This window comes from Candoia aspera, chromosome 1, assembly GCF_035149785.1.
Source record: "Candoia aspera isolate rCanAsp1 chromosome 1, rCanAsp1.hap2, whole genome shotgun sequence".
Taxonomy (NCBI): Eukaryota; Metazoa; Chordata; class Lepidosauria; order Squamata; family Boidae; genus Candoia; species Candoia aspera.
The window spans coordinates 81,678,765-81,705,388 of NC_086153.1; the positions used below are offsets into that span (position 1 = coordinate 81,678,765).

At 38.9% G+C, this 26,624-nt stretch overlaps 2 protein-coding genes across 5 annotated transcripts in view; both read right to left on the minus strand.

Moving 5' to 3' along the window:
* The window catches only part of TMEM181 (transmembrane protein 181), a 30,858-nt gene extending 24,998 nt beyond the window's left edge, over positions 1 to 5,860 (minus strand). The window contains exons 1-2 of one of the 3 annotated variants that reach the window (XM_063308000.1): positions 1,145 to 1,219; positions 267 to 336 (exon numbers count right to left, since the gene is read on the minus strand). Coding sequence is in view for 2 of the 3 variants with exons in the window: in XM_063307984.1 (XP_063164054.1) it covers positions 5,538 to 5,668 (131 nt within the window). In the remaining variant the exon portion in view is untranslated. Of the gene's footprint in view, positions 1 to 266; positions 337 to 1,144; positions 1,246 to 5,537 lie in introns of those variants that run through there. The other 2 variants (XM_063307984.1, XM_063307992.1) reach the window with 2 other exon arrangements.
* Positions 5,861 to 15,409: 9,549 nt separating this feature from the next.
* The window catches only part of TULP4 (TUB like protein 4), a 108,179-nt gene continuing 96,964 nt past the window's right edge, over positions 15,410 to 26,624 (minus strand). For both annotated transcript variants that reach the window (XM_063308024.1, XM_063308034.1), the window contains 2 exons: positions 23,811 to 26,434; positions 15,410 to 16,482 (listed from right to left, as the gene is read on the minus strand). In XM_063308024.1, coding sequence (XP_063164094.1) covers positions 16,366 to 16,482; positions 23,811 to 26,434 — 2,741 coding nt within the window. In that variant the 3' untranslated portion in view covers positions 15,410 to 16,365. The remainder of the gene's footprint in view (positions 16,483 to 23,810; positions 26,435 to 26,624) is intronic.

Here is a 26,624-nt window from a genome sequence, read left to right on the forward strand (position 1 = left end):
ATGCCTCAATAAAAGGCAAAAAGACTCAGCCTTCATTGTAATGGCTAGTTCTTGCATGACAATGCAATGTAGCCAACATCCAGAACACATTTACATCCAATGTTGCTTATCCCCAGCATTAGCATTAACATGGGAACAAGGAGAAGTAACAGTGTTCCATTCTGAATTCCAACACAAAAAGGAAACCAACATTTAGTATGTCTCAATCCATAAGTACTTTTAAAAAGCATCAACTATTTTAAAAAGATATAAACACTGCTGCTCACAGATTAAGTCCCTTCCTCCCACGTCACAGACAGACAGGAAGAGGAGGAATCTTTCCCCAGGCCCTTGTTTCTAAAATTAAAGATGACACACCTCATAACTCACAGTGCAATTACATCTTTTGACCTGGCAGCTCTTACCTTAGTTATAAATGCAACAGATTACAGATAGCTTTACATAGGCAAGCTATTACTTTCTAATTTTCTTATCACAGAGAATCTCAGTGACAGATTAAGCTATGGCTCCATTTAAACCACATATGGAAACTGGAAGCAAGACTGCTCTCCATCAGGTACATCAACTTTTCTCGACCTGGTGTTCTCCAAAGGTATGCTATAGATCAGCGTTTTTCAACCTCAACAGCTTTAAGATGTGTGGACTTCAACTCCCAAAACTCCCCAGCCAGCATGAGCGATTCTGGGAGTAGAAGTCCACAAGGCTGCTCAGGTTTAAAAACTGCTATAGATAATGGGAGCTGTAGCCCAACAATCTGGACAGTGTCAGGCGGCGGAAGACTGAATTAGAGCTACCAAGCTGCTCTTTCCGGCCCTCGGTCCGAGCCTTGACGTTAGCATCCTGGGGCAAGGGAAATAATTACTTCCTCCTCAACCTCGGAACTGGCGACGAACTCCGGGTGGTATGCCCCAACGTAACCGGAGGACATCAGGCTGGGGAAGGCTTTACAAAATCTGGCCTTAGTTGCACAGTAGGATAGGACATAGGAGCACAGTTTCTAGAGAACGAGCGCCGTGCAGCGTTCCGTGCCCAGCTGCAGAGCGCCTCTCCCTCCCTCGACTACACCACCCACCAGCGCTCAAGCCCCCGGGCCTCCCAGGGAAGCCCCCGCCGCGTTTCCTAGCGCAGCTCCTCCCCAACTCACAGTTCCATGTCCAGGCTGCACATGCGCACCAAGGCTCCTTCACCCTGCCAGCATCTCGCTCTAGCCAAGTAGCCGCTCTCCTGCCACCTGCCCCGCTGGCAGCACGGCCCGCGAGCTGCTCATACCACTTCCGCGTACGTCACCTGGCGTCCCAGCCCAGCCTCTCGGCGAAGGAAGGGCCGGGGGGCAGGAGCGCGCTGCCCGGAAAGGTTAGATCTCGGCCGGGGCGGGGAATTTGAAAATCTCTAAGGAGGGACGAGTGCTGAAGGAATTGCTGAACCTCCAAATAAGCGCTGGAGTTGTCGTTTCCGAGGCTCTTCCTGGTTCTTTGTCTTTAAAAAGATAAAGTCTCCCTCAAGCTGATGCAAAATTCTGACGGCTAAGGTTCTTTGAAAACCACAGACTTCACACAACACACTAAGCCAAAAACAAATAATCCACATTACCGCTGGGTTCAAACCTAACTGATTGGCTGATTTCATTCATTATATACTATCAAATCAGTGCCAGTTCTTAGCAACCGCAAAGAGAGATTTTGTCCACAACACTGTCCCCAACCTGGTCCTTCAGCTCTTCCAATAGCACTCCCGTTGCTGCTGAGTTCACCCACCTTGCTGCAGGTCATCCTTTCTTTCCCTTCCACCTTTCTCATCATTACAGACTTCTCAAGACTGCTTTGTCTTTGTGTGAAATGCCCAGAGGATGATAAGTCAAGCCTGGTCATCTGTGCCTCAAGTTAGAACTCTGGATTGATTTGTCCTATGACCCCTTTGTCTGTTTGCTTGACGATTCATGGTATTCTCAGGGGTCTTCAACACCAACGTCCAAAGCATCAATACTCTTTCAATTCCTGCTTCTTCAGACTCCAACCTTTGCTTCCACAGAGTGTCACAGGGAAAATCATTCCCTGCATGAGTCTGATCTTTGTAGATATAGACACATCCCAGCATCCACTGATGTTTTCTTTAAGGTGCTATTGTTTGATTGCTTCTATGTTTCATTTTTTCTTTTTGTTAGTCTTTGACTTAAATAAAGATGATACTCATCCTGATCCCAGCATCCAAATATCTTTTTCAAGGCCTTCATGGCTACTCTACCCAAGTGCTAGTCTGCAGCATACTTCTTTACTCTTAATACCCAATCCTAAAAAGCAGAATTTAAGGACAACTTCAGCATCTCCACTGTCAATTCTAAGGCTGGTTTCTGTAGCTGTTGACATTCTTTAATCAGTTTTTTCTGTAGCTGTTGGCCTTCTTTAATCAGTTTTTTCACTGTGCTCCTTGATTTTTATCACTAGAGCTAGCAGATCATTTGCATTTCCAGCTATCAGAGCAGTGTCATCACCATACTGCAGGTTACTGAAGTTTCCTCCTCTAAGTTTAAAACTGTGCTTTTCCAAACTTGATTGATTGATTATGTGCCATCAAGTCATTGTCAACTCCTAGCAACCATATAGCCAGGGTTGTTGTTTTTTTCATATCTTTCAGATCTCCCACTGTGCATTCGTCACCTTGCCACTAGTGTCCTCTTCTTCTCTTTCCTTCCACATTTCCAGCATTACAGCCTTCTCCAGAGAGCTAGGTCTCAGTATATATTCAGCATATAATGTTGAATAAATAAGGGGAGAGCATATAGCCTTGTCTCATTCCTTTGCCAACCTGGAGTCAGTCTCTATTGCCATGTTCTGTATGCACTGTGATTTCTATCCTGTCTGTAGGTTTTGAAATGAGATGTTTTAGGATTTCCATTTTCCTAAAGACTTTCCACAACTTGACATGGTCAAAGACCTTTCTATAATCAAGTACGTCCATATTGACTTCTTTTTGATATTCTTTATCCAGCATGCATGAGCTATATCTTTTTCCTCAGCCTTTTCAAAAACAGCTTGAATTTCCCTTTCTGTGTAGAGCTCTAATCTGTATTGGATAATTCTAAGCATTATTTTGCTGGCATGTGAAATTAAGGATATTGTGTTATTATTTGTATACTCTGTTAAATCTCCTTTCTTTGGTTTTGATATATAGACTGTACTCTTCCAATCTCTTCTCACTGTTGGTTTATTTGGATATGGCTTAGAGTGTTGCATGTACTAGCTGTTGTGTTTTGTAAACTATGATTTCTGTTTATCAGTGTGTGAAACCTGTCAGTGGAGGTTGTTTAATAAACCACAATTAAGCCAAGGTTTAGTGCAATGTGCAAATTTGTCCCATGTCTCTAATATGTGAAAACTTGAATTCCTGGTGTTTTAATGGTCATATCATATACTTTCCCTAGCAGCAATAAAGAAGTAGTTTGCCACTGCTTCCTCCCCCTCCTCCTTCTTCTTCCCAATATAGACTGCAGCCCAGGCAATTGCTTGAAGGCACCCCAAAACATTATTCAGAAGACCAAAATAAGGAGATATTCTTGAAAATAAAGATGCCTATTAAAGCAAAGCCACCACTAAATACAATTTACGGAACACAAATTACTTTGAGTGTGCCTTTTAATCTAGCTATTACTATTATTCAACAGAGTGGATAGCTGTCAGCTCCACTACGTAGACCAGACCAGGCAATCAATTCCACAGGAAGGCTAAAGCTACCCTTATCGAGATTGGCTGTAATAACAGAACCTTGCAAGCCTGGTTGTGTTGTACCTCCTCCGCTTCTTATAGTTCAGTGACTCAGGGAGGCATCTGCCTGAACTGCTTTCAAATATTATCTCATTTCTCAGATCTTAAAACATGGTTCAGCCCCTTTCGCGTAGGTAAGGGTTCTAGTATACTTCCATCAGGGTCATCTTCTGTACTCTCTAGAATAGCTGCCTAAAGTAATTGATTCTGAGTAAAGTGAAAGAACAACAAATAGACTCTTTAGGCATTGGATGTCTTATTGTACTTCTGCCAAAAGGTAACTCGGCCAGTGTTGCATATTGTGCATATCTGGCTGAGGGGAGGCTGGGGTGCCATTTCCCTTTTTCATCTCAAGCAGCAAAGTGCAGCAAGGTGCACCTACATTACTATACTTTGGCCAGCATTACTACTTACATGTGCTGGTAGCTATATAGAGCAGCCTATACAGATGTTCACAGTATTAACAGTCTCTGTAGCAAGACTGAGTATGTTTTTTCCCTTTCTTTAAAATGTTACAGTGTTATCCTTTTCTTTTCAGAAAAATGATCAGGGTTTCACTGACTGGAGAAATCAGGACAAAGAGATTAATCATGGCACAGTTATATCTAGGGAGCAATTACATTTTATTATAAGGCAACATAAGGTATTATAAAGTAAATTTTATTATAAGGTCTTCTGATTAGGCATAAATAACTATTGATTCATTATTAGAGATTTTGGCCAATGGGAGTGGAACTTTGTCCCCAAATCAAATATTCCTCTCCTGGATGCCAGTGAGGGAGCCAAGGAGAAGAGGGAACTTTATCTCCAACACAACCCATTGAGAGCTTCCAGGATAAGGCTGGCTTCTGCAAGAGATATATTCTTAACTAAGGCTGCAATCCTATATATGCTAAATGAGACTTACCTACTGTGATACACTGTATAGTAGGTGGGCTGAGCAATTCTGATTTTCCTGTATCATTTTCTGTCACATAATTAATATGACGAACAATCCTACTTGCACTTACTAGGAAGTTAAACCCCAGCCTCCAGGATACTGTGAGACTTCACTTTAGAATAGGCAAGCACAGACAGGGCTCTATGATTTGGGGTTATGATCCAAAAGTGTATATCTACACTTTTAAGAACACAATTTTCAATCACCATCAGGATCCAAGAAATCTGGGAAGCCTTTCTCTTTTTAGGGAATCTTTTAAATCTTCAGTCAAAATCACATCCCCAAGAAAAAGAGATTAACTCAGCTGGGAGAAATCGGAGCAATTTTCCGACAGCCATTTTGAAACGAAAAGGATCGTTTCCATGATACTATAAGCCAAAGCTGCTTTTCCAGGATTTACATGAGGTGACCCTTTCTCAGGCGCCTTCTCCCACTCCCCCCGCCTCGACCGAGGAGGGAAGGCAGCCCAGGATGAGAAAGGCTCCCTCTGCAAATGATCTCGCCTAAATCGCCCCCTGATGCTGAGGAGGCTCGCCGATGTCGCGCTCGTCAGCTCCCCTGGACCTTGAATGGAAGAGCCTTTTCCAACAGGCCCGACTGTGCACTGCTAATGCACGCAATCCTCTCAGGAACAGGAACGAGCTCCTGCCCTCAGCCCGGCCTTTACCAACCTGGTGTCCTCCGGATGTGTCGGAATGGCCGGGATGAGGGGAGTTAGTGGCCCACCCGTCTGGCAGCCCCAGGTTGGGCGAAGCCTCATTCGCCTCCGTCCCGCCGGTCGACGGGATGATTCGGCGATGCAGCCTGCCCAGTACCGCTTCCTCGCCCCTTCCTCTTACCTGTAGTAACGATCATCCTTGTAAGGGGTGAGATCTTCTTTGATCTCCTTATAGGTCTCTTTGATCCTCTGGCAAATGTGCTTGAGCTCGCCGCAGAGCGGGTTTTCAAAAGCGGGGTAATCGGCCTCCATTCCGCACCATGATATTAGAAGGCTGTCCTGCTCCAGCCGCTTTACGTCTGTCCCTTCCTTCGCTCAGCCATGGAGCCTCGCTAGTCCCGGTGACCCCAAACCTCTCCGGGCTGCCAATAGGCCGTCGAAGGCCTCAGAGACGACCCGGGAGCCCAGCGCTGGAATAAATCCACTTCCCTCTGCGCGTCTCTGCCTTGGTCGCTCCTTCTCGCTGAGCAGAGCGCCGCCACTAGGCGCGGGAAGGAGTTTCGTGGGAAGCTGACGCTAGGTTTGGGAGCTCGAATTTTGCCCGGCACAATATCTGGGAGAGAGAGACTTCTGAAAGGCAGACGAGATTAAAAAAAAAAAAAAAAGACTGACAAAGGCAGCAATACCTTATCCGAGAAAATTGTGCTAACCTTTTCCCCATTCCTTCAAGCTTGAAATTCTTTGGATGCCCGGACCTGGCAGAATTGTGGGGTAGGGATCAGCACCAAGGATAGCGCCACAACGTCCTGTCTCAACGTGGACGGAACGCACCTTCCTGGACGTTAGAGTCAACTGGAGGATGCCCTCGTTTGGCCCCCGGATCCCTTGAAACACAGCCACACGGACTAACCTCCCGTCACGGCTTTTTCAGTCAATTGTTGATGTTTTGTGTTTGCTCTTCAGTTCTTGCATGGTGTACCAAAAGAAGTGCAGTTTCTGCTATTACTGGGATAGTGCCTTCTAGCAGTTTTCTAGATGGACTTAGCTGAAAAGACTGCAGCTCAGTTGCTGATCAGGATTGACAAGTTAATTAGTTATGTGACATTAAGTTGGGCTTAACTAATGGTGACAACCTGAGCTAAGGTTCTCCACCTCCACTTGTCTCCAGCAATAATCTGTAGCCCTTCCAAGGACAGTGCTGTAATCTTGATAGTAATCGCCCACCTTCTCATCCATTGATATCCATCCTTCTACTTCATTTGACTTTCCAAACATAAATGGTTTTTTTTAGATCCTCTCATATCTCATGCCCAAAGTATGCAAGCTTTTGTTGACTGATCATTGCTTTAAGAAAGTGTGTGTACATGCACATCTTCAAGTCAGTCACTCCTGATGACTGCCTGGACAAGTCCTTGCAGTTTTCTTGGCAAGATTTTGGAAGTGATTTGCTATTGTCTGCTTCCTGGCGCTGAGAGAGTGTGACTGGTCCAAGGTCACCCAGCTAGCTTTGTGCCCAAGGCGGGACTACAGCTCACAGTCTCCTGATTTATAGCCTGATGCCTTAACAACTACACCAAACTTGCTCCCTTTCAAGGAAGTACTCCCTTTCTTAATTTTGCCCAAGACTGATTTACTAGTTTTTCCTGCAGTCTACATTACTTTTAGAAGCTATCTTCAAATCCATAATTCGAAGGTGTCTTTCTGCTCTTTCTCATGTCCTGCTTTCACAACCATACATTATTACTGGAAAGATGATTGCTTTGGCTGTCTGATCTTTGTTGTTATAAAAATATTCTTGTTTTCAGGACCCTAAATTTGTTGTTTCCTTCTCTAATGGATTAACTTCCTTTTGTTTTTCCAACACACACTTTCCATCTCTATCTATTCTCAAGCCTAAGAAAACAAGAAATGTCTACCATCCATTAGTCTTAATATATTTAGCATTCTGCCATGTTTAACACAAATATCTTCATTTGGACAATAAAGCAATAGTAAGCCTTCAGTTTAAATTCTCTTGCTTTTCCATTATCCACCTTGAATTAGCTGATCTTGTGTTCCTCTCCCTTAAAAAAACCCCACTAGATCATTTGGTATTTATCTACCCATGTATGCTTCTATTCTTCTTTGTAAGATCTTAAGCTAAACTTTATATGCACAAGGAATTAGTGTCATGGTTCAATCATTTTCACATTATTACTTATACTAATCTTTTACAATCTGTAGACCGTGCAGTATGTATGTATATATTTTACATGAAGCTGTTTGTACTTCAGCTGCCTCTTCCCCTGCAGCTCTAAACAGTTCAGAGGTTGTTTTATCTATACATGGTGCTTTCCTATTTGACAACTGGCCTGTTATCTGTTGAACCTCACTGTCTATTGGAGACAGTTCCTGAATATATTCTCTCTACAACTGGTTCTCTTGCTCTAGAACCCCATTTGTAAAGGGTTTCAGTATAGTTTTTCAGTACCGTTACCTCTTAACTTCATTTGCTTTTATTAGATCTCTTCTGATTATCTTTATTATCCTTACCTTGATTATAAATTTTCCTGTAATTTATTTTCCTAAAATTATTTTTGGCTCTCATTTCTTGATGTTTTATTTACTGACATTTTAAAATACCTTTTCTTGCCATTGCTTGACATGGGAATGAGTGTTCAATAATTATATTTCTTTCTTGTGGGATCTTTCCATAGCTCTCTGATTCCCTTTTGCATACATTCGGTGTATACTGAATGAGCTGGGTGGATCTTATATTCTGATTGTATGCATTGCAGGTCAAGTCGGCACATCTATTCTTAATTGTTCTGAATTTCACCCATATATCTGACAGTTATAATTCACAGTCAGTTCCACAATCTGCATCTGGCAGTGTTGTATATTACTGGACTGCACTTCTCCATCTTCCACTTCCTATTACACAGTTGATTTGATTCCACTGTTGTGAATCTGGTGATTTACAAGTGTAGGGTTTGCTTGTTTAAGGTCATGGAATGCTGCCCAAATAACAGCAGATTTTCATGCATATTGCCATCTTTCTAATGCAGAATGTCCAAACATTTTTTATCATATGTGTTCCTAATTGAATTGGGTATATTCCTACTAAATTTTGCACTGTAGCTTGCTTTTAGAAATCTATTGATTATACATTGGTACATTAATTAAAGGTAAAGTCACCATCTATACTTTATCTTATCTTTTTTATAATATTGTATAGTTAAAACTCTCTGTCAGAGGAGAAAACTGGCTGTTATCCAAAATTTGATTGTGACAAATTATTATTTTAATATTTCTAGACTGAAATTGTGCAGGAGTGTCATCATATTTGATCAGTAGGGGTGTTAAAATGGACCATGGAAGTCCACATAAGTCATTATGAGTAACCAGCTTGTATAAATAGTCAAGCTTTTCAGTCCACATTAAAGCATAGGAAGATGAAGGCAAGCTGCTCAATAAGAGGCAAAACCACATCAGAGATTCTCTAGCTTGCAAAAATTTAATAAGCAACACCTGGACAATTCTTACAGTTTCAAATCATCAAGGAAAGTAGGGCAACCAACCCAATCTCAATCATGTAGACAGTCAAAAGTTTGGACAAACCACATTATTGAAGGGAAACCACTTAATGCTTTCTAGGTACCTTCTCCACAGTCTATTACACAGAACACGTAACAGGAGAGGCAAATCAGGGCACGTTTCATAATCACAATGAAAATCAGGTCTGAATGGAAGATTTTAAAAAAAGGAATCAATTATTTCAAAGGGCCATTTAAAATAGCTGTAGGTGCAGCAATCATTAGAGAAATGTATCAATTTCTCTACAGAACTGAGAATATCATGCAGGTTATGCATGTTTAGGAAACCTACATTATCTAACTACATACTTTTGGAAAAACATGGAGAAAACTGAAGCTCAAGATGAAGCAAAACAAAAAACAAAACCCCTGCTCCTCAAGCAACAATACAAAAATGAATAAAGAAGCAAATAAATTCAAAAACATTTATCAAAATTAAAGTACCCAAATTATGCATTTTATTAACAAATGCATTTTTCAGCAAAGACCACAGTGCCTTAACCAAACTACAACCCCATGCAATTCTATGATACAAAAATTGTATCTACAGCAAACAGCAAGTTTTAAAAATTCTTCCCCACAAAGAAGAAGGGAAGAACAAACCCAGAAAGTGGGGTGGGGGGAATCAATTAAGGTGGAGAGAGAGATAGAGAATAATAACTTGAAGATCTTCCTAACTCTTCAACATACTTCAATCAGGGGTCAATGTTGCATCTAATGTATTGGTTTAGAAAACCCAATCTGTATCTACAGATAGACCTGTATCAGATTATATTCCCTCTGCAGTCCTATATCATTTGGAAAAGTTATGCAAGAAAGGCCCACAACTGCAACATGGAATGTAGTCTTTAAAATTACATGTCTTAATGGTTCAGTTCTTCCAATTGTGTTTTGAAGCTCTTGATTTGAAAAATTCTTGTGGATTTCCAACAACGCTTCTGCTTACCTCTATAACAAGCAGGGACCATCAACTAAATGATTTAACCAGCTGCTTCTTAGTTTGAGCGCCTTACTGTGGTAGGAGTTACACCACAAGCAGGAAAGACAGTTCTAGTAGTACATTGGTCCCAAAGTGCTGGAAGGGATAGAAGAGGTAACCACCATTTCTCTTGTCTATCACATTCATTTCTATATAGGAGTCACCTAATGCAAAAACTGATTCTGATGCTATTTTTTCGTTCTTAAATTTCTAGATGCATACAAAAGCTGGGTTTTTTTAGGTGTGCAACCAAACATTGTGAACAGGACAGACAAAATATCCTGCTGTTTCACTTGTCTATGATTAGCTGCAACTCCATTTAAAATTATTGGCAAACAAAGGTCTGTCTTTACACAGTGAAAACATCTTGAGAGAGAAAATGAGAAATGGCCAGCTATGCAGGCATGTTATATCATATAGCAATGGTGGCCACTAATTGCATGCCTGATAATCATCTCACTGCTGGAATGCTTCAAGTGTTCAGTTCTAAAGGCATGGCCCCAAACTCCCAAAACATACCTTGGGTATGCAGGTCTTGAATATCAAAGAAGGAACAAGCAAGGAGAACACAGGTTCTTCTGTATATTTTACCTGTGCAGAATGTTACAAATACTTTCTCTGAAGGGGGCAGGATGTATTTATTTTATATTCCATTTATGTGCATCCATCCTTCTTTCATTATTCAAAATCCACATATAGTATAGGATTCTTATCTAGGTAAGATTCAATTCAGCAATGCTTAGATTTATTAAAGTCTGTGTCAAGTGCCTTCAAAATACAGTATACCACTGGACCAGCTTACTAGTCAGTTAGATGGGAGTGATCTATTGTAACACTACCACAACTTAATAAATAAAATAATGACTCAAAAATCACTAGATTTTATTTGAGTAAAATCTTGAATCCAGTGATACATGGAGTACCAAATTTGCTTAAATAAGCCTATAGAGTTGGAGCTTGGGGCTGAAGGAATTCCTGTACAGTAAGTATCTCCTTACCAGTGCTCTATTTTATCCTTTATTTGGTCTTTCCAGTTTCACAAACACAATAAAAATCGTAACACCAAAAGATCTAATTTTTGTACATTGTCAAAGAATTCCCTTCGAATAAAATTTTTATGGTAAAGTTCAGATTCTATATTCTCATGAAAATTTGTTAATAGTATTTAAAGTATATGAAGAGAGAGAGATCTTTTAAGACAGTAAAGTGGGGAAATTATCACAGACATGTATTGCAATGTTATGTAGAATAAGAAAGAAATCATAAGGCTTGTATCATTCCAATACAAAAAATGGAGTGCCCTGTACAAGCCTGTGTTCCCTTTCAAGTATATGTGGTATTAAACCATTGCTGTTAATAATTTATTTTGCATAAATAGTTCTTTTTCTTTCTTAAACATCAGCTCACAGAACAAGACTTAGTATTTCTGCATTTGCTTTTCTTTATTTTTTGGGATGGGGGTGGGAGTTTCCAGTGATTAGATTACCTTATGATTAACATGTTCAGAACTCATTCTATATTTAGTCTGGTGACCCCATTTCTCCCTTATTAAGTCCTAACGGTCTCACCTATCTATGCCATCAATTCAAGTAGACTCAGTCTGAGTCTAACTAGATTTTGCCCTTCCTGCAATGCCTAAGAGTGATGCTAGTTCAAAATTACTGTGGGACATAAATAAGTGGCTATTTTAGGCTGCCCCAAAGTGTCAAATACTGACACAAGCTCTGAACATACCAACTGTTGTCTCTGGGGTTTGATTTTGAAGTGTTGTGTATGAAGTTTTATGTTTCCATGATGAATGGTATATGACACTACCAAGTCCCACAAGACACTCAGAGTCTTCAGAAATGGAGCAGCATATAAACCCAAGTAATATATAAATAAATAAAAATAATCATTTCCAATTAAAGGTTTTATATAGGCCTAAATGTAATCCTTAATTTTACTCTGTAAACCAAATATACTGTAATTATATTTGTTTATAAGGCATTTCTCCAGACCAAGGACTGTTGGGGACAATATCCAAATGTAACAATGCTTAAGCTGATAATTTCTTAGGAGTGAGTGGCCATTATCAGTAAATCCAAATGACAGGGTGTTCAGAATGGTCCCAGAATATAATTACAAAGTCTACTGCAAATGTTAGTTGTCCAACGTTTCAGCACAGATTCCTCAGGGACAAAATGGTTCCTTGCTAATTACTCCATTAGAAACGTATTTAAGGTCTGCAGAATATTTTAAGCAGTCCCTCATATATTTTGGTACATTTTGAGATTTTTCTTCTTTCCCTCCTCATCTTTTCATGCTATTAATGAACACCAGGAATCTGCCATAATTATTCCCCTTTGTGGAACACAGCACTAATCCTCCATCCAAACTGATTTACCTCAAGCAAGCAAAATATTAAATTCATTCATTGTCCTGCTGGGTCACAGCAGTTTGTCTTTCTCCTGCCCACCTTTAAAAATTGCTGAAGTCACTTCATCTCATCTCCACTCTTGTAGTTAAGCCAATTAGTTGGGATTGCTAATTTATACTTTACATCAGTGTTTCTCAACCTTAGCAACTTTAAGATACTTGGACTTCAACTCCCAAAATTCCCCAGTCAGCATGCTCTGAGGAATTCACAGTAGGTAACTCTTGTTTTAGGCATAATGCATCCCACATGCATGGACCAAAAACCTCTTTGAATCTTTTTCAGTGATGTCACAGCATCTCTGCAATGCCAGAGCTTCCTTCCAGCTTTTTTTTTTTTTTAATCTGCTCAAGTCATCAAAAATTACCCACCTCTCCTCTGGAGATAGAACTGAGTAAGCAGGGGATCCACCAAATGAGAATGGAGTGGGAGAACAAGGGGATGAAGCCTGCAGCTTTCCAACTATTGTTGGATCGTGTCTCTCATCCTTCACCAAAAGTCCTGGTGATGAGATCTGGATTCCAACAGTGTTGGACAGACCGTAGGTTCCTCACCTAGTTTGTCCAACCTCTATATTGTTATTGAGAACTGACTTTTACAGGTGCTAAGGAATGTTCCTATTTTTTTCTCCCTCCAAGTAGGAGAAAAAAATCAGTGTTTCGGAGACAAAACTGTTCTTGCACCAAAACTTGTTGCCAAGATGGTATTTCCTTATTAATAAAAATGTGTGGTTTGTAATTGGCGTTGTTCACAGTTATGAATTCAGAAAAAGGTGCTTTCTACATTAGGTATCATAAAAATATATCTGGTGGACATGACAGAAGTTGCATTCTAAAATATTTTTACACGTCTCAGAACTCTCATTAAAAATCTTTTGTCCAGGAACAACGATCATCCACTCTACAGACAACTAACAACAAAAATGCAGTTGTTAGAAGAGACACATAAAACATCTTGGTCAGAACCAGGATTGCGGTTTTATTCATTAATTTATTTTACCAGACTTACTCCTAAGCTTTGAACAACTTGAGCACAAAATTGAGCATGTGAAATGTTTATTCTGCAATGAAGTATCTGTTTGGATTCTTTGCTTAAAGAACGCAACCACTCCTGCGTCCTGAAGAACTGCTCCCCAGTATTGGAAGTTCCTTTTCTCCATGGACCTGCAGCAGAAAAGGGAAATGGGCAAAATGTCCCCTGGATCAAGGAGAAGGGGCAGTCTGTGCCTAGCTACCATTGGTTCCAAGCCAATAAAGCCAATTACCTTTGGACAGGCAATTCAAAACAGGAGGGAGGTGGACGACAAAGCTGTTGCTACATGGCCTGTGTCTTGCAGGAAAAGGCAAGGTTAAGGATGCTTTGAATTAACTACATAGGGACAAGACAGCCTTTTTGTTCTGCTTCTTTGATCGATGAATGATTCCAATAAAGAAATATGCTGATTTTCCTCCCTAGTATGCCTTTTCTCCAAGAACTCTGCAAACACTATGATGGCCTAGGGCTGAAAAGTAGATCATGGGAAGTTACCAATTTATAGTTCTGTGTATTGTGATCATCCCATGTGGTTGCATTAAGTAGAGAATGCAACATCCTGAGAAATGCACCTTTAATTTTTAGCTATTATTTTATGCAATTATAAGCCTTTTAGTTCTAAAATGGAAATAAAACTGAATGAAGCTGCAGAAGCTAGGGAGAATGCAAGAAATGAATAACAGTTTCAGCTCCTGCAAATGTCCTACCACCTATTTTTTCCTTCGTTAGTAGAATTAGTTTCTACTAAAGAATAAAGAAGTTCTCTTATGTACTTATGCTATAACTTTGTAATTTAAGAATTTCTAGTTGTGGAAAATATGGGACATAACATTTGGATCATCTATGATCACGTTGGTTTGCGTATGCTTTTCTTTCTAGACAAAACTTCTGCATATGTTACCAGAAAGAAAAAAATATTGTTGTTTTCCTGCGATCTGCAGCATTTCATGGGATCTGTTTTGGTTCACTCACTCAAAGCCAGGAAAATAGGAGCCTAATGAGTTCATGAAACAGACTTCCCCTCTCTTAAAACTGTCCCTTTTGAAGAATCTGTCACAACCTTCGACACATAATAGAGAATTCATCAAGAGAAATATTTTTCTATCTAAAGTTGAATAAAATACTATTATATTCTCCCTCTGTTTTGGCTTTCAAACCATTTATTGGAGCACTGTCACTCCAATTTGTCAAATGGTCCTGCTCAAACTGAAGAATAGAGAAAATAGCTGAGTTGGTGCCGGTTCCATTTCTCAACCAGCACAGATTCAGCTGGATATAAACCAGGAACCTTCTGATTTACAATTTGGCATCCTTAGTGGAATCGAGATGGCAGAATACAAAGGGAAGAGGAAATTTAGTCTTCCCTGACCCCAGTGTAATAAACTAGCTTTGATCTTATCAGATACCTCTGTTCCATCCAATTTTTGCCCATAATAGTTCAACAGTGATCATAGTACCGTTTGGATCTTTATCTCAGGCTTGACTCCCTTCAGTGAAACTCTAGACTAGCAGTACCCAACCTTTTTGGCACCAGGGACTGGTTTTGTGGAAGACAATTTTTCCACAGACCGGCGGGGTGGGGGGTGGGGATGGTTGCGGGATGATTCAAGCGCTTCCTCTTTTTCCCAATCTTTTATTCTTTTTTCTTCACACCATTTGGAGATAGCAGCCAATGGGCTTGCTTCCTCTGAGAGGAGGCGGAGCTCAGGCGGTAATGCGAGCAATGGAGAGCGGCTGTAAATACTCAGGCTGTAAATTCGCTCGCTTGCCCACTGCTCACCTCCTGCTGTGCGGCCCAGTTCCTAACAGGCCATAGACCGGTACCAGTCCATGGCCCAGGGTTTGGGGACAGTCTGCTTGTGTGCATCCATTCTTAAATCTTAGCCTTGTTCATGTAGCCACCCCAGTTCAAATGCTGGCTCCTGATCTGATCTTGGTTCCACTCAAAACACCCAATCTAACTAACTGCCTATAGTTCACTCTTTACAAAAGGTTATCCAGTTTTTGCCAATATTCTTTTGGATTAGTACTATAATGTTGTGGAACTCAAATTGCTCAAAAGTTACATTTTTATTTATTTAGTTTGTAAACATTTTTAAGTGAGGACCAGCAGATGTAGCTCTTACTTAAATGCCACACCAAGTCATATGTATCCTACATTCATACAAAAATCAATACAAATATTTCAAAACAACATGTATCTGCATGCCTCATTCCCTTGTCTCCCCCCTCCCGCCCCCCCAGTTTTTACTGTCTGGTACAGACTCATAATCCAGATCACAGATCACAATGAAAAGGAAAAAAAACCACTAGCTTCTTCAACACAGCATCTTTTGCAAACTACCCCAAAAGTAACAGCTTTTCTTCTGAAGAATATTTTAGAAATTAGATACGGATTTTCAACAAATCTCCATCATGCCTATAGTGCTCAGCTATCTTCAAGTATATTATAGCATTCTTGTTCTTTTTTGCTGTTATTATTGATGTAAATAATACCAACAGGTGCAAAGTGGGGAGGGGGGCAGTTATTTCTCTGTTTTAGAAAGAACAGAACGACATACTGCAGTTTATAAAAGAAGGAAGGAAGGAAGGAGGGAAGGAGGGGAGGAAGGAAGGGCAGTCTTTTAAAATCCCTCTGTCAGCTTACATTAGCTACTTTATTGCAGCAAACACAGAAGAACCATCACAACAAGCCAAAAGCCACATTTTCCCAGCATAATACTGAATAGATCTCATCCTTCACTTGCCCTGAAAAATCAGCAAAATATTGATTCAAATAAATTTAACCCCAAACCAAAGGATCCCCACCCATCCCCAAAAGTGTTTAAAGTTGATGCCCTCCTTTGGGCACTCGCAGATGTTTCCAGTTGCATTTCCACCTTTCCTCCCAGTTTCCTTTGCGCAACTCTACTAGGCCTCCACCCTGACATTTCCTGGGCTGGCCCTTACGAGAAAGCTCCATTGGGTGGGGTTTTTTTGTAATCCTCTCTAGGCTGTTTTTCTCTTTTCATTTCAGACGTTGAGTCACATTAGCCAAAGCTACTGCAAAGGCCTGCACCGCTGAAAATGGATATTGAAAGTCCAAGATATAGGCATTGCCATCAATCCGTCCAAACTGCATGACCTGAAAGATGGGGGGATGGGTGGGGAGGGGAGAGAAAAATAAAATTAGTGGCTAAAAAGGTAAATAGAAAGTAGACTATTAAAGAAAGGGGAAGCTCACAGTCCTTTGCCTTCTACCAAGACTTATATTCATTTGGAATGAAGTTCTACTGGCATTGCTAAGGCTTTCAAAGAGACGTTCCTTTGGCAGCCAAGCACCAGGTTCTTCAGTGGATTCAAACAATTCTATTCTGGACTGAACCATGGCTTACCAAATACATCAAAATTGAATTTGCGGTTTCCGGTGAAAGAGTATGGCGGCTGGTCGAGCCTTGTAACAGCTCGGAAAAATTGATATCTACCACGCGGAGGTTGAGAGTTCTGCGGAGTCGGAGAGAGACGGGCAGACCTCGTAGGCAGCGCGAGAAAAGGAGTGCTGCCGACGAAAGACTCCAGTGGTTTCAGAGCGGCAGGCGAAAGCTTTGCTTTCTATTGCAATATTTCACTTTTGCTGCAACAACAAAGCAGCCAGGAAGCCTGGAGGTACATCGGTAGAACCCGCGTGAGTAGCCTAGTCATCTAGGCAATTCTGCAGCCCCCTTCATCTCTAGTAAAAGGAACAACAACTTTTGACTACAAAAGTGAAAAAGAAGAAACTTTCTAAGTGGAGGGGGGGGGGAAACTTTTCTATACTTGGGAGACCAAAAAACTTTATTGCCAGTCCTCACTTAAAAGGAACTGAATTAATTAATTAATTTCTAACACCATATTGGACTATATTGCAGATGTTTATAAAATTATCTTGAATTGTTTGGATATAAATATTATACACTGCTTTATATAGATAAATATAACATTAGGTGTAGTGACTAAGATAGGTAAATAAAGATTTTTATAAGGACAAAATGAACACAAGGAGACAGAACAGGAGAGGCTCAAAAGCCGGGAAAGGAGAATGGTTGAAAGCTATGTTTGAAGACTTTACGCAAAAAACAATTCAAAATATTACTCAAAATTTAATGCAACTACTAGAGGAGAAAATAGATGGCTTTGAAAAACGGTTAGATAATATGTTAGAGACAATGGACAAAAGAATAAAAGCAGACATTCAAGAGGTAAGAGAAAGAGTGGAGAAATTAGAAATAGAAAATGATATAGAATTAGACCGATTAACTGTGTTAGTTAAAAGAAAAAGAACATTGTGTCAGACTTAGAGGTGTACCTGAAAAAAAGAGAGACAGAAATAAGAGAAATAGTGGTTCAAATGCTTGCAAGTTTAATTGAATGGGAGGAAGAAAGGCTAGAAGAAGATATAGAAAAAATATTTAGAGCTAATTCGAAATATGCAAAAATTAATTGGAAACCAAGAGATAGAATAATTGAATTTGCGAGGAAGAAGACCAAAGATTTGATAATACAGGCCTCCTGGGGGAAAAAATTAATATTGAAGGAGAGGAGATTATGATATTGAAAGACATACCACTGAGAATATTAAAAAAAAGAAGAGATTATCTTTTTCTTACTGAAGTCCTTAAACGAAATAAAATCCCCTTTAGGTGGGAAACACTGGAAGGAGTGAATGTCACATTCCAACAACAAAGATATAAATTAAATACTATTTTTAAGGCTCAGGAATTTCTCAGAAAATATAAAGAAGATTTAGAATCAGAAACAGATAGAAGGGAAAGGCCAAAAAGTAAAGAAAGTAAAGTGAAACGTTTAGATACAGAGGAACAAAGTGTAGAAGAACTAGCTTCAAGTTCTAAAGAATTTGCAATACTCCTTTCCAATGAGTGAATTAAAATGCCTTTCCTGGAATATAAATGGAGCCAATACCCCAGCTAAAAGGAAAAAAGTTTTTCACTATTTATACAAATTAAAACAAGATATAATATGTCTTCAAGAAACTCATATTGCAAAAAAAGATAGTAAATATCTGGTAAATAACAAATTAGGAAATGAATTTATAGCAGCAAATGAAAAAAAAAATAAATGGAATTGCAATATATGTAAAACCCCTTCTAAATCCTAAATTAATAAGTGTTGATAAAAATGGGAGATATTTAATAATAGAATTAGAATTACAAAACTCCAAAGCAATACTGGTTGGAGTATATGCCCCTAATGATAATCAGAATAAATTCTATCAAAATTTATTAAATGAACTTTCCGAATTATCTTATAACAATTGGATTATGATGGGAGATTGGAACGGAGTTACCTTACCAATTATTGACAGAAAATCCGAACAACAAATTTTAAAAAATCAAGGAAAATTGCCCCAATCTTTTTTTGATATGTCAGAAAATTTGGCTATTGTAGATGCCTGGAGATATAAAAATGGTACAGCCAGAGATTATACATTTTATTCAGACAGATTTAAATCATTCTCCAGGATCGATATGATATGGGTATCTAAAAATTTGGCAAATAAAATTTTAAATGTATCAATTCTTCCCCGATCCTTCTCAGACCATAATCCAGTTCAATTGGCTATAAAACTCCACCCAAAAAGTTATAGGTGGAGATTAAATGAAACTTTGTTGAGAAATAAAGAACTTGTAGAAGATTGCCAAAAGAAATTGAAAGAATTTTTTGAATGGAATTTAAATAATGAAGTGAGTATTGGGACAGTATGGGATACTAGCAAGGCATATATGAGAGGATATTTTATGTATTTAAATAGTTGCTTAAAGAGGACAACACAACAAAAAATTCAAACAGTTCTTGACCAAATTAAGATAAAAGAAAAAAATCTTCAAATAAGACCATCAGATGAAGGTATAAACCATCAAATAAAATTTTTACAGCAGCAATTAAAAATACTTACAACAGATGAAATTGAAAGAAAATTGAGACATATTAAACAAAGAAACTTTGAATATGCTAATAAACCTGGAAAATGGCTAGCATATAAATTAAGAAAAGGAAAGGAAAAAAAATTATTACTAAAATTTGAGAAAATGGAAATTAGTTGACAATGAAAAAATTAAAAAGGCATTTCATAATTTCTTTACAAATTTATATAAGAAACAAGAAATTTCAATTGATAAAATTGAGAACTATTTATTAAAACAAAATTTAAAGAAATTAACTAAAGACCAAAAAGCATTAATTAATAATCCCATCACAACCCAGGAAATTATAGAGGCAATTAGAAAATTGAAAATAGGCAAAGTTCCAGGTCCAGACGGATTTTCAGCAGGTTATTATAAATATTTTCAAAATCAAATTTTGTTACCACTTAAAGATCTATTGAATGCGATTCTGTTAGGAAATCCAATACCAAAATCTTGGTCAGAGGCAAATATCATACTAATCCCAAAAGAAAAACAAGACCCGTCACTATGCAAAAATTATAGACTTATTTCGTTATTAAACAATGACTATAAAATATTTACTTTAATTTTAACTGAAAGACTAAAAACAATTCTTCAAGAAATAATTAATTATGACCAAAATGGTTTTTTACCCCAAAGATACATAAAAAACAATATAAGGACAGTCTTAAATATAATAGAGTATGCTCAATTTCATAATGAAAAACAGATTATGTTGTTATTTTTAGATGCTGAAAAAGCTTTTGACAATCTAAATTGGAACTTCATGTTTAAGACTTTAGAATTGATGGATTTTGGTGATATATTTATAAAAGCAATAAAATCAATTTATACGTTTCAAAAAGCCAGAATTATGATCAATGAAGAGATAACACAAGAATGTCAAATAGAAAAAGGAACAAGGCAAAGCTGTCCACTATCTCCTTTATTATTTATATTGGTATTGGAGTTTCTAACAGAAGCTATTAGAAAGGATCATCGAATTGAAGGGATAAAGATTAAACAAGAAACATATAAATTAAGAGCCTTTGCGGATGATTTAGTTATTATTTTACAAAACCCGTTAATATCAATTGATTACTTATTAAAGACACTACAAGAATATGGAGAATTAGCTGGTTTTAAAATAAATAATAAAAAACCAAAGATGATAAGTTTAAATATGCCACAAAATAATCAGAATGTATTAGAAATTAAATCAGGATTTAATAGTGTCAAAAAAGTTAGATATCTAGGGATAGAGATTTCAACCAATACTAGTGATTTATTCCAAAATAATTATGTTAAAATATGGAAGGAAATTAAACAAGATTTACTGAGGTGGGAAAAATTAAATTTATCACTTATGGGACGAATCTCTGCAATTAAGATGAATATTCTGTCGAAGATGCTATTTTTATTTCAAACTATTCCAATATCTATAACTGATAAAACTTTTAAATTATGGCAAAAAGATCTTTTAAAATTTATTTGGCAAGGGAAAAGACCAAGAATTAAATTTAAATTACTACAAGAAGACAAGGAAAGAGGAGGCTTGGGTCTTCCCGATTTCAGGCTATATTATGAGGCATGTGGTTTATTATGGTTAAAAGAATGGATCACCCTACAAGATCATAAATTACTAAATTTAGAAGGGCATGATTTAAAAGTTGGATGGCACGGCTTCTTATGGTATAACAAATTGAAAGTAAATAAAACATTTAACAATCATTATATTAGATTGTCTATTCTTAAAATTTGGGGAAAATATAAATCTAACATGGACAATACCATTATGGATTTCCCCACAAGAAGCTTTTGTAAGGCGAGAAACAACAGGAAACTATAAGCGGCTAAAATATTCGGATTTAATAAAATTTGAAGGGACTAAATTTACAATGAAAACAAGAGAAGAATTGGAAAATGAAGGATATTTATGTCATTGGTTTACATATATTCAGTTAAAAGAACAATTTAAAATAGATGCTAAAAGTTATAAATTTACAAAAAAACTATCTTGGTGGGATGAACAAATCTATGCTAATAATGACCACATGATCTCTAAAATATATAAAATGTTATTACAAATGAGAATACTAAATGTACAAATTAAGCAATGTATGAATAAATGGGAGAAAAATTTTGGATACAATATTGAATATGATGTTTGGGAAAGAATGTGGACTAAGGGATTAAAATTTACATCAAATTATAATTTAAAAGAAAATTTTTATAAAATGATGTACATGTGGTATACCACCCCTGAAAAATTATCGAAAATGTTTTGAAATACGTCAAATGTCTGTTGGAAATGTAAAAAAGAAATTGGAACTTTATACCATATGTGGTGGACCTGTAAAAAAGCAAAAAAATTTTGGTCATCTGTACATAATATAACTTGTAAAATGCTGGCAGTTAATATTGATAAATTACCGGAACTCTATTTATTGGGCTTTATGAACAAAGATTTGGAAAAAAACTATGGAAAACTTCTACTGTATTTGATTACTTCGGCCCGAATTCTCTACGCTGCAAAGTGGAAAGAAGAATTAATCCCATCTGTGGAGGAATGGATACTTAAATCCCTAAATTTGGCGCAAATGGCAAAACTAATGGACCAACTAAATGATAAAAATATGGAAGATTTTCAAAAGGACTGGACACCTTTTTTCAAATATGTGGAATGGACTCAAAAAGTTAATATGTATATATAGTATATAAATAGTAAATTACTTAATTGTTTAATCTCTTATTAGAATTAATGAAGGCAATTTAGAGTATTAAGGAAAAATAATAATAATAACACGCTAGGATACTAAGCTGTACCGTCTAGAAAGTTGGAAGCCCTAATCTTTCTGTTTGTTTATTTTTCATCTTATCCCCCCCTTTTATTTTTATATATATATATATATATTCTTTTTTTCCCCTCTCTCTTCTCTTTTTTTTCTTCTCTCTTTTCTTTTTTGTATTGTAAGATATTATTGTTTGTATGTAATTCTATGTTTATTAAATAAATTAATAAAGATTTCATTAAAAAAAAACAACTGAATTTGCACATACTACTAAGCCTAAAAATAGTGATCCCCAACATGGGCAACCTCCAGATGTGTGGATTTCAATTCCCAGAATTCTCCAGCCAATGTGACCTGTGCTAAGAATTCTGGGAGTTGAGTTCCACATACCTGGATGTGGAACAATGGCAGGATTCCCATATCACATTAGGCCAAAGTCAAACAAACCATATTAGTCATTTTATTTGTATTCTTTTGTTTTAATTTTAAATATTGAAGCAAAGCCTATTATGGAACCCATTTTAAAAACTGAAGAGTATGATTTCTATCTCTTAAGAAAATAACACTGGCTTAATTTTGAAAACCACTTTGTATCAGTGTTTATGTACCTTCTATTACTAAAGTACATAATGCAGCAGCTCTTATACGTGGTGAATAACAACAGCCAGAATTTCAGATTCATACACTTTCTTCTTCAACACTTCTGTACACACTGTTGCTTGTTTTTTGTAGTAGGAATATTTATAAACCAGACTGATGTCATGTCTTCATTATGCAAATTATGTAATTTGTATCAGTCATGTCTTGACAACCTGTTGAGTTACAGGTAAGCTGTAAACAATTGGCTTTTTAAAGAAACCCCTGGAAGGGGATCTGGTGTCTATTGGGAAACACCACTCTGGGTTGTGTCTGGATGCTTATTACTGCTCAGTAATCATAGTTTCCTTTGTAATTTGCTTACTCTTATGAGGGTCTTTTTGTGTGTGATTATGTTTTGTTACTTTAATCTTCTTACTGAAAAAATGAAGGTAAGCCCTTCAGACCCCTTTGGAGGGGAGCAGCAATTAAGACTCAGCATATCAATAAATATGAATGAATGAAGCAAATTACACAATTCACATCATATTGCAAGAGATGTCACAGGAACTTCCTCCCAATGCTTATCGTTTCAGTATGGCATGACTCACATACAGTATCGTAACATTTTCTAGTTATCTGGCTTGGTAATTTTTATTATGGCAAATTTCCAGAAAAAAATAAACAGTTACCCTCCATTCTTTTCCTGGAACAAAACAGGTTTATTTTTTATATAGCTTCAAGCCATTCATGCTACCAAAAAATTGCATGTATCTCAAAGAGAACACTAAAGGTGGGCAATCTGAGGTCTCCAGTTGTTGAACTACAACTCTTACTAGCCCTAGCCAGGCAAATCATGAGGGATATTGAGAGTTGCGGTACAGTTACATCTAAAGGGCTAGATGTTCCCCATCCACGTTCCACACTTATTCCCATCAGTAGTTAGGCAGCTGAGACACACAAAATGAAACACATGTCTAAATTCCAGTACAAATCTAACTCTAGGATCAGCATTACATCTACCCTATATTTGTACGTAAATACATGTGCGTCATTCTATGCAAGGAAATGACTGTTCAAGAGCAGTCACATGAAGCTTCACCTGACATACACGTTAAGGCCAAACACAAGAAAAGTCTTCTGTTTTCTCTTTGTTAACTTACCTGTCTTCCTTCCAGCTCAATCTGGAAATTCTTTGCAGACTCCTGAGTCACTCTCCCTCCAAAGTCCAGCTGATAGACCTGGGTTGCCTCATTCCACAAGGGCTGTTTATTTGCCATCACATATACAAAGCCCTGGTTTCCCAGCCGCCCATCTTCCTTCTCATTTGCTTTCCGGCATTTAAATTCATCCAGTTCACTGGCTGTCCTCAAGTTTCTTTTGGTTTTCCACCCCTTTTTACTGCCTTGGCTCTGGTTCATCAGTTCATCCCCACTAATAAACAATTCAGGCTCACTTTCTGAGCTGTCCTGAAATTCATTCATCTTGTTCAGTTTTTTTGACTTCAGCTGGTCCTTCTGACTCTTGAGTTTTTTCTTCTCCCTGCCCAGTCTTGGGCTGGCTATCAGTGAGTTGAAGTCAGTCAGTGTGGTCCTAGCCTCCTTTTTGACTTTTCCCTCTGTGATAGCCTGCATATTTCCTTCATCTGCCCGGCTATCCAGGCGCTTGCGATTCTTCTTCCCAAACTTGTCTGTCCGCTGAGGAATGGGGCTTTCTGTCAAGGAGAGCACTTCTTGGAAGTTATCTGCTGTCTCTGCCATCACATCAGAGCCCACATGACCTGGAGGCTCTACTGGTGGAGGAGACATAACAGATTTATCCACCACAAGAAGTGGTTTGGGTGGCAGAGTGTTCTGGGTACTCTGGACAGAAGGTGGGCATGTGCTATAGGAATTCCATGGGTGCAAGGCCATTGGTGGCAGCTGTAAACTTGAGCAAGTACTATTTCCAGGGTACATGGGGGGCAAAGGGCAGTATGAGAGGTTTGAGGGATAGGCTGGCTGAAGCACAACAGATGGCTCCTGTTGTACAATCTGGGATGGGGCCAGAGCATCTTTGGGAGAACAGGGGACCTGCATTCCCTGAAGAGGAGGAGGTGGAGGAGGAGGGGGGATACTGTAGTTTCCCAAATATGGTGCTCCAACACCATAACTCATCTGGAAAGTGGCAGTAGGACTGGTTGGAGATTTGGGGGAAACAAAGGTTGCTCGGGATATATCCAAATGCTGAGCTTGGCCAATTACTAGAGGGGTGGGTTTACCAGGTCTGGGCAAAGTATTTTGAGCTGTTCTTTCTTGAGGAACCCATATCTCCTCACTCACCATAGGTTCCCACTGATAGGGGGGTGGCCTTTTTACAGCAATGCTAGGTTCTGCCATGGCTACAGGGACGTGGCGCGCCGATTTCTCCACAGGGCAGTGTTGAGAAAGAGCCTCATCCTCCATGAAGGCAGAGTTTACATAATCAGTCCGCTCCCGAGAATTGTCAAGAGGGTTCAGTAAATTGTAAGAGGATTGGGAGGCCAAAGGCGATGTACTGGCTGAGTGTGCAATGACTGAATTGTGCTGAGAGCTGCTGCCTGTTGTTACATCAGGCCTCATAGTGCTGAGGCTTGATGTGCCAATGCTTGTGTTGATGTTACTGATGCTCCCATTTCCATTGTTCGTGTTGCTGGTGCCATTGTTTGTGTTGCTGCTGCACTGGCTGCATGTGTACAGGGCAGTTGGCACTCGCTGCTGGTACTGGGCTCCCACAACATTGCTCTTGAGTTTCAGTGGGAACTGCAGAGTGGCCCTCTGGCTGTCAACCAGCTGAGCCATTTTCAAGGCTGCCTCCCTACTATTTCTCCGCAGCGTAGCATGGATGATGCTATTGTCCAACCTCTGTGCGATGCCACGGCCTTGAGATAACTGGGCTGCAATCTCTGGATAAGGTGGTGGGTCCCCTGTTGGAATGGAGTAACGTGGAACTGTGAGCCTGTTCAAGGTGGCACTAGTACATGGCTGCTGAATCTTCTTCTCTGATGAAGTAATCCTTAAAGTGGCAGAACTGCCTGGCCCGGGCAGAGTGTACGTGTTTTGGGCACACACCATCCGGGTTCGAGGGCGGCACACCTCCTCGACATTCCCACTGCTGTCAAAGGTGGTGATTCTCTCATAGCCAAGAGGGGTCTGGTAATGGGCTGCTGAATATAGAGAGAAATCACTCTTTTTCAAACAGAGATCTACAGGAGGTTGTGGAGGTACCGGAGGAGGAGGTGGTGGAGCTGTGGTAGGAGCTGCAGGTATGGTTCCGGGGTATGGAGGAGGTGGGTTTATTTTGTTCAGTTGAATTTCTTGGGCAGTGCTGAAGACAGCTGCATCTCCTTCAGCCACCTGTGGAATGGGACGCAAAGCCTTAGCTTTTTGGAGGTGTTCGTGGTCTCTGTCCCCATCTCTGTGGTCCACAATTGCCATCTGGACGGCATTCTGTGATGGCAAGGGTAACTGAGGAGGGACCTGAAGGATACGCCCCATTTCTACTCCTCCAAAGATCACTTGGCCTGGGCTAGAGTACCTGCTTGGGACTGAATAATGGACTGCATTATCAGCCACATGGTCTGCTGTTGCCACAGCTGTTGTCTGACTTGCGAGGACATCCAGTTGCACATTCTGATTAGCTAGCAAAGACTGCACCAACCCTATGCTCTGAGTTGGTGACATTGCTTGTGCTGAACTGTGAATAGGAGCAATTGGGATGTTTACGGTGCAAGGTGGATTGTTCTCAGGAACTCCTGATGCTCCAGTCACTGTCACATAAACATATAGTATTATATTATGGTATTACAGTCTTTATTCTCAAGAGATATACTAGACTTACTCCTTGTCATCTCTAGTGTTTGTTTTGTTAATCTACCACTTAGCAAATACTTGATTTATTCCACTTTTGAACTTGTATTGTTACTCAAACCAATGCATCTGTGTGATATTATTACCCTG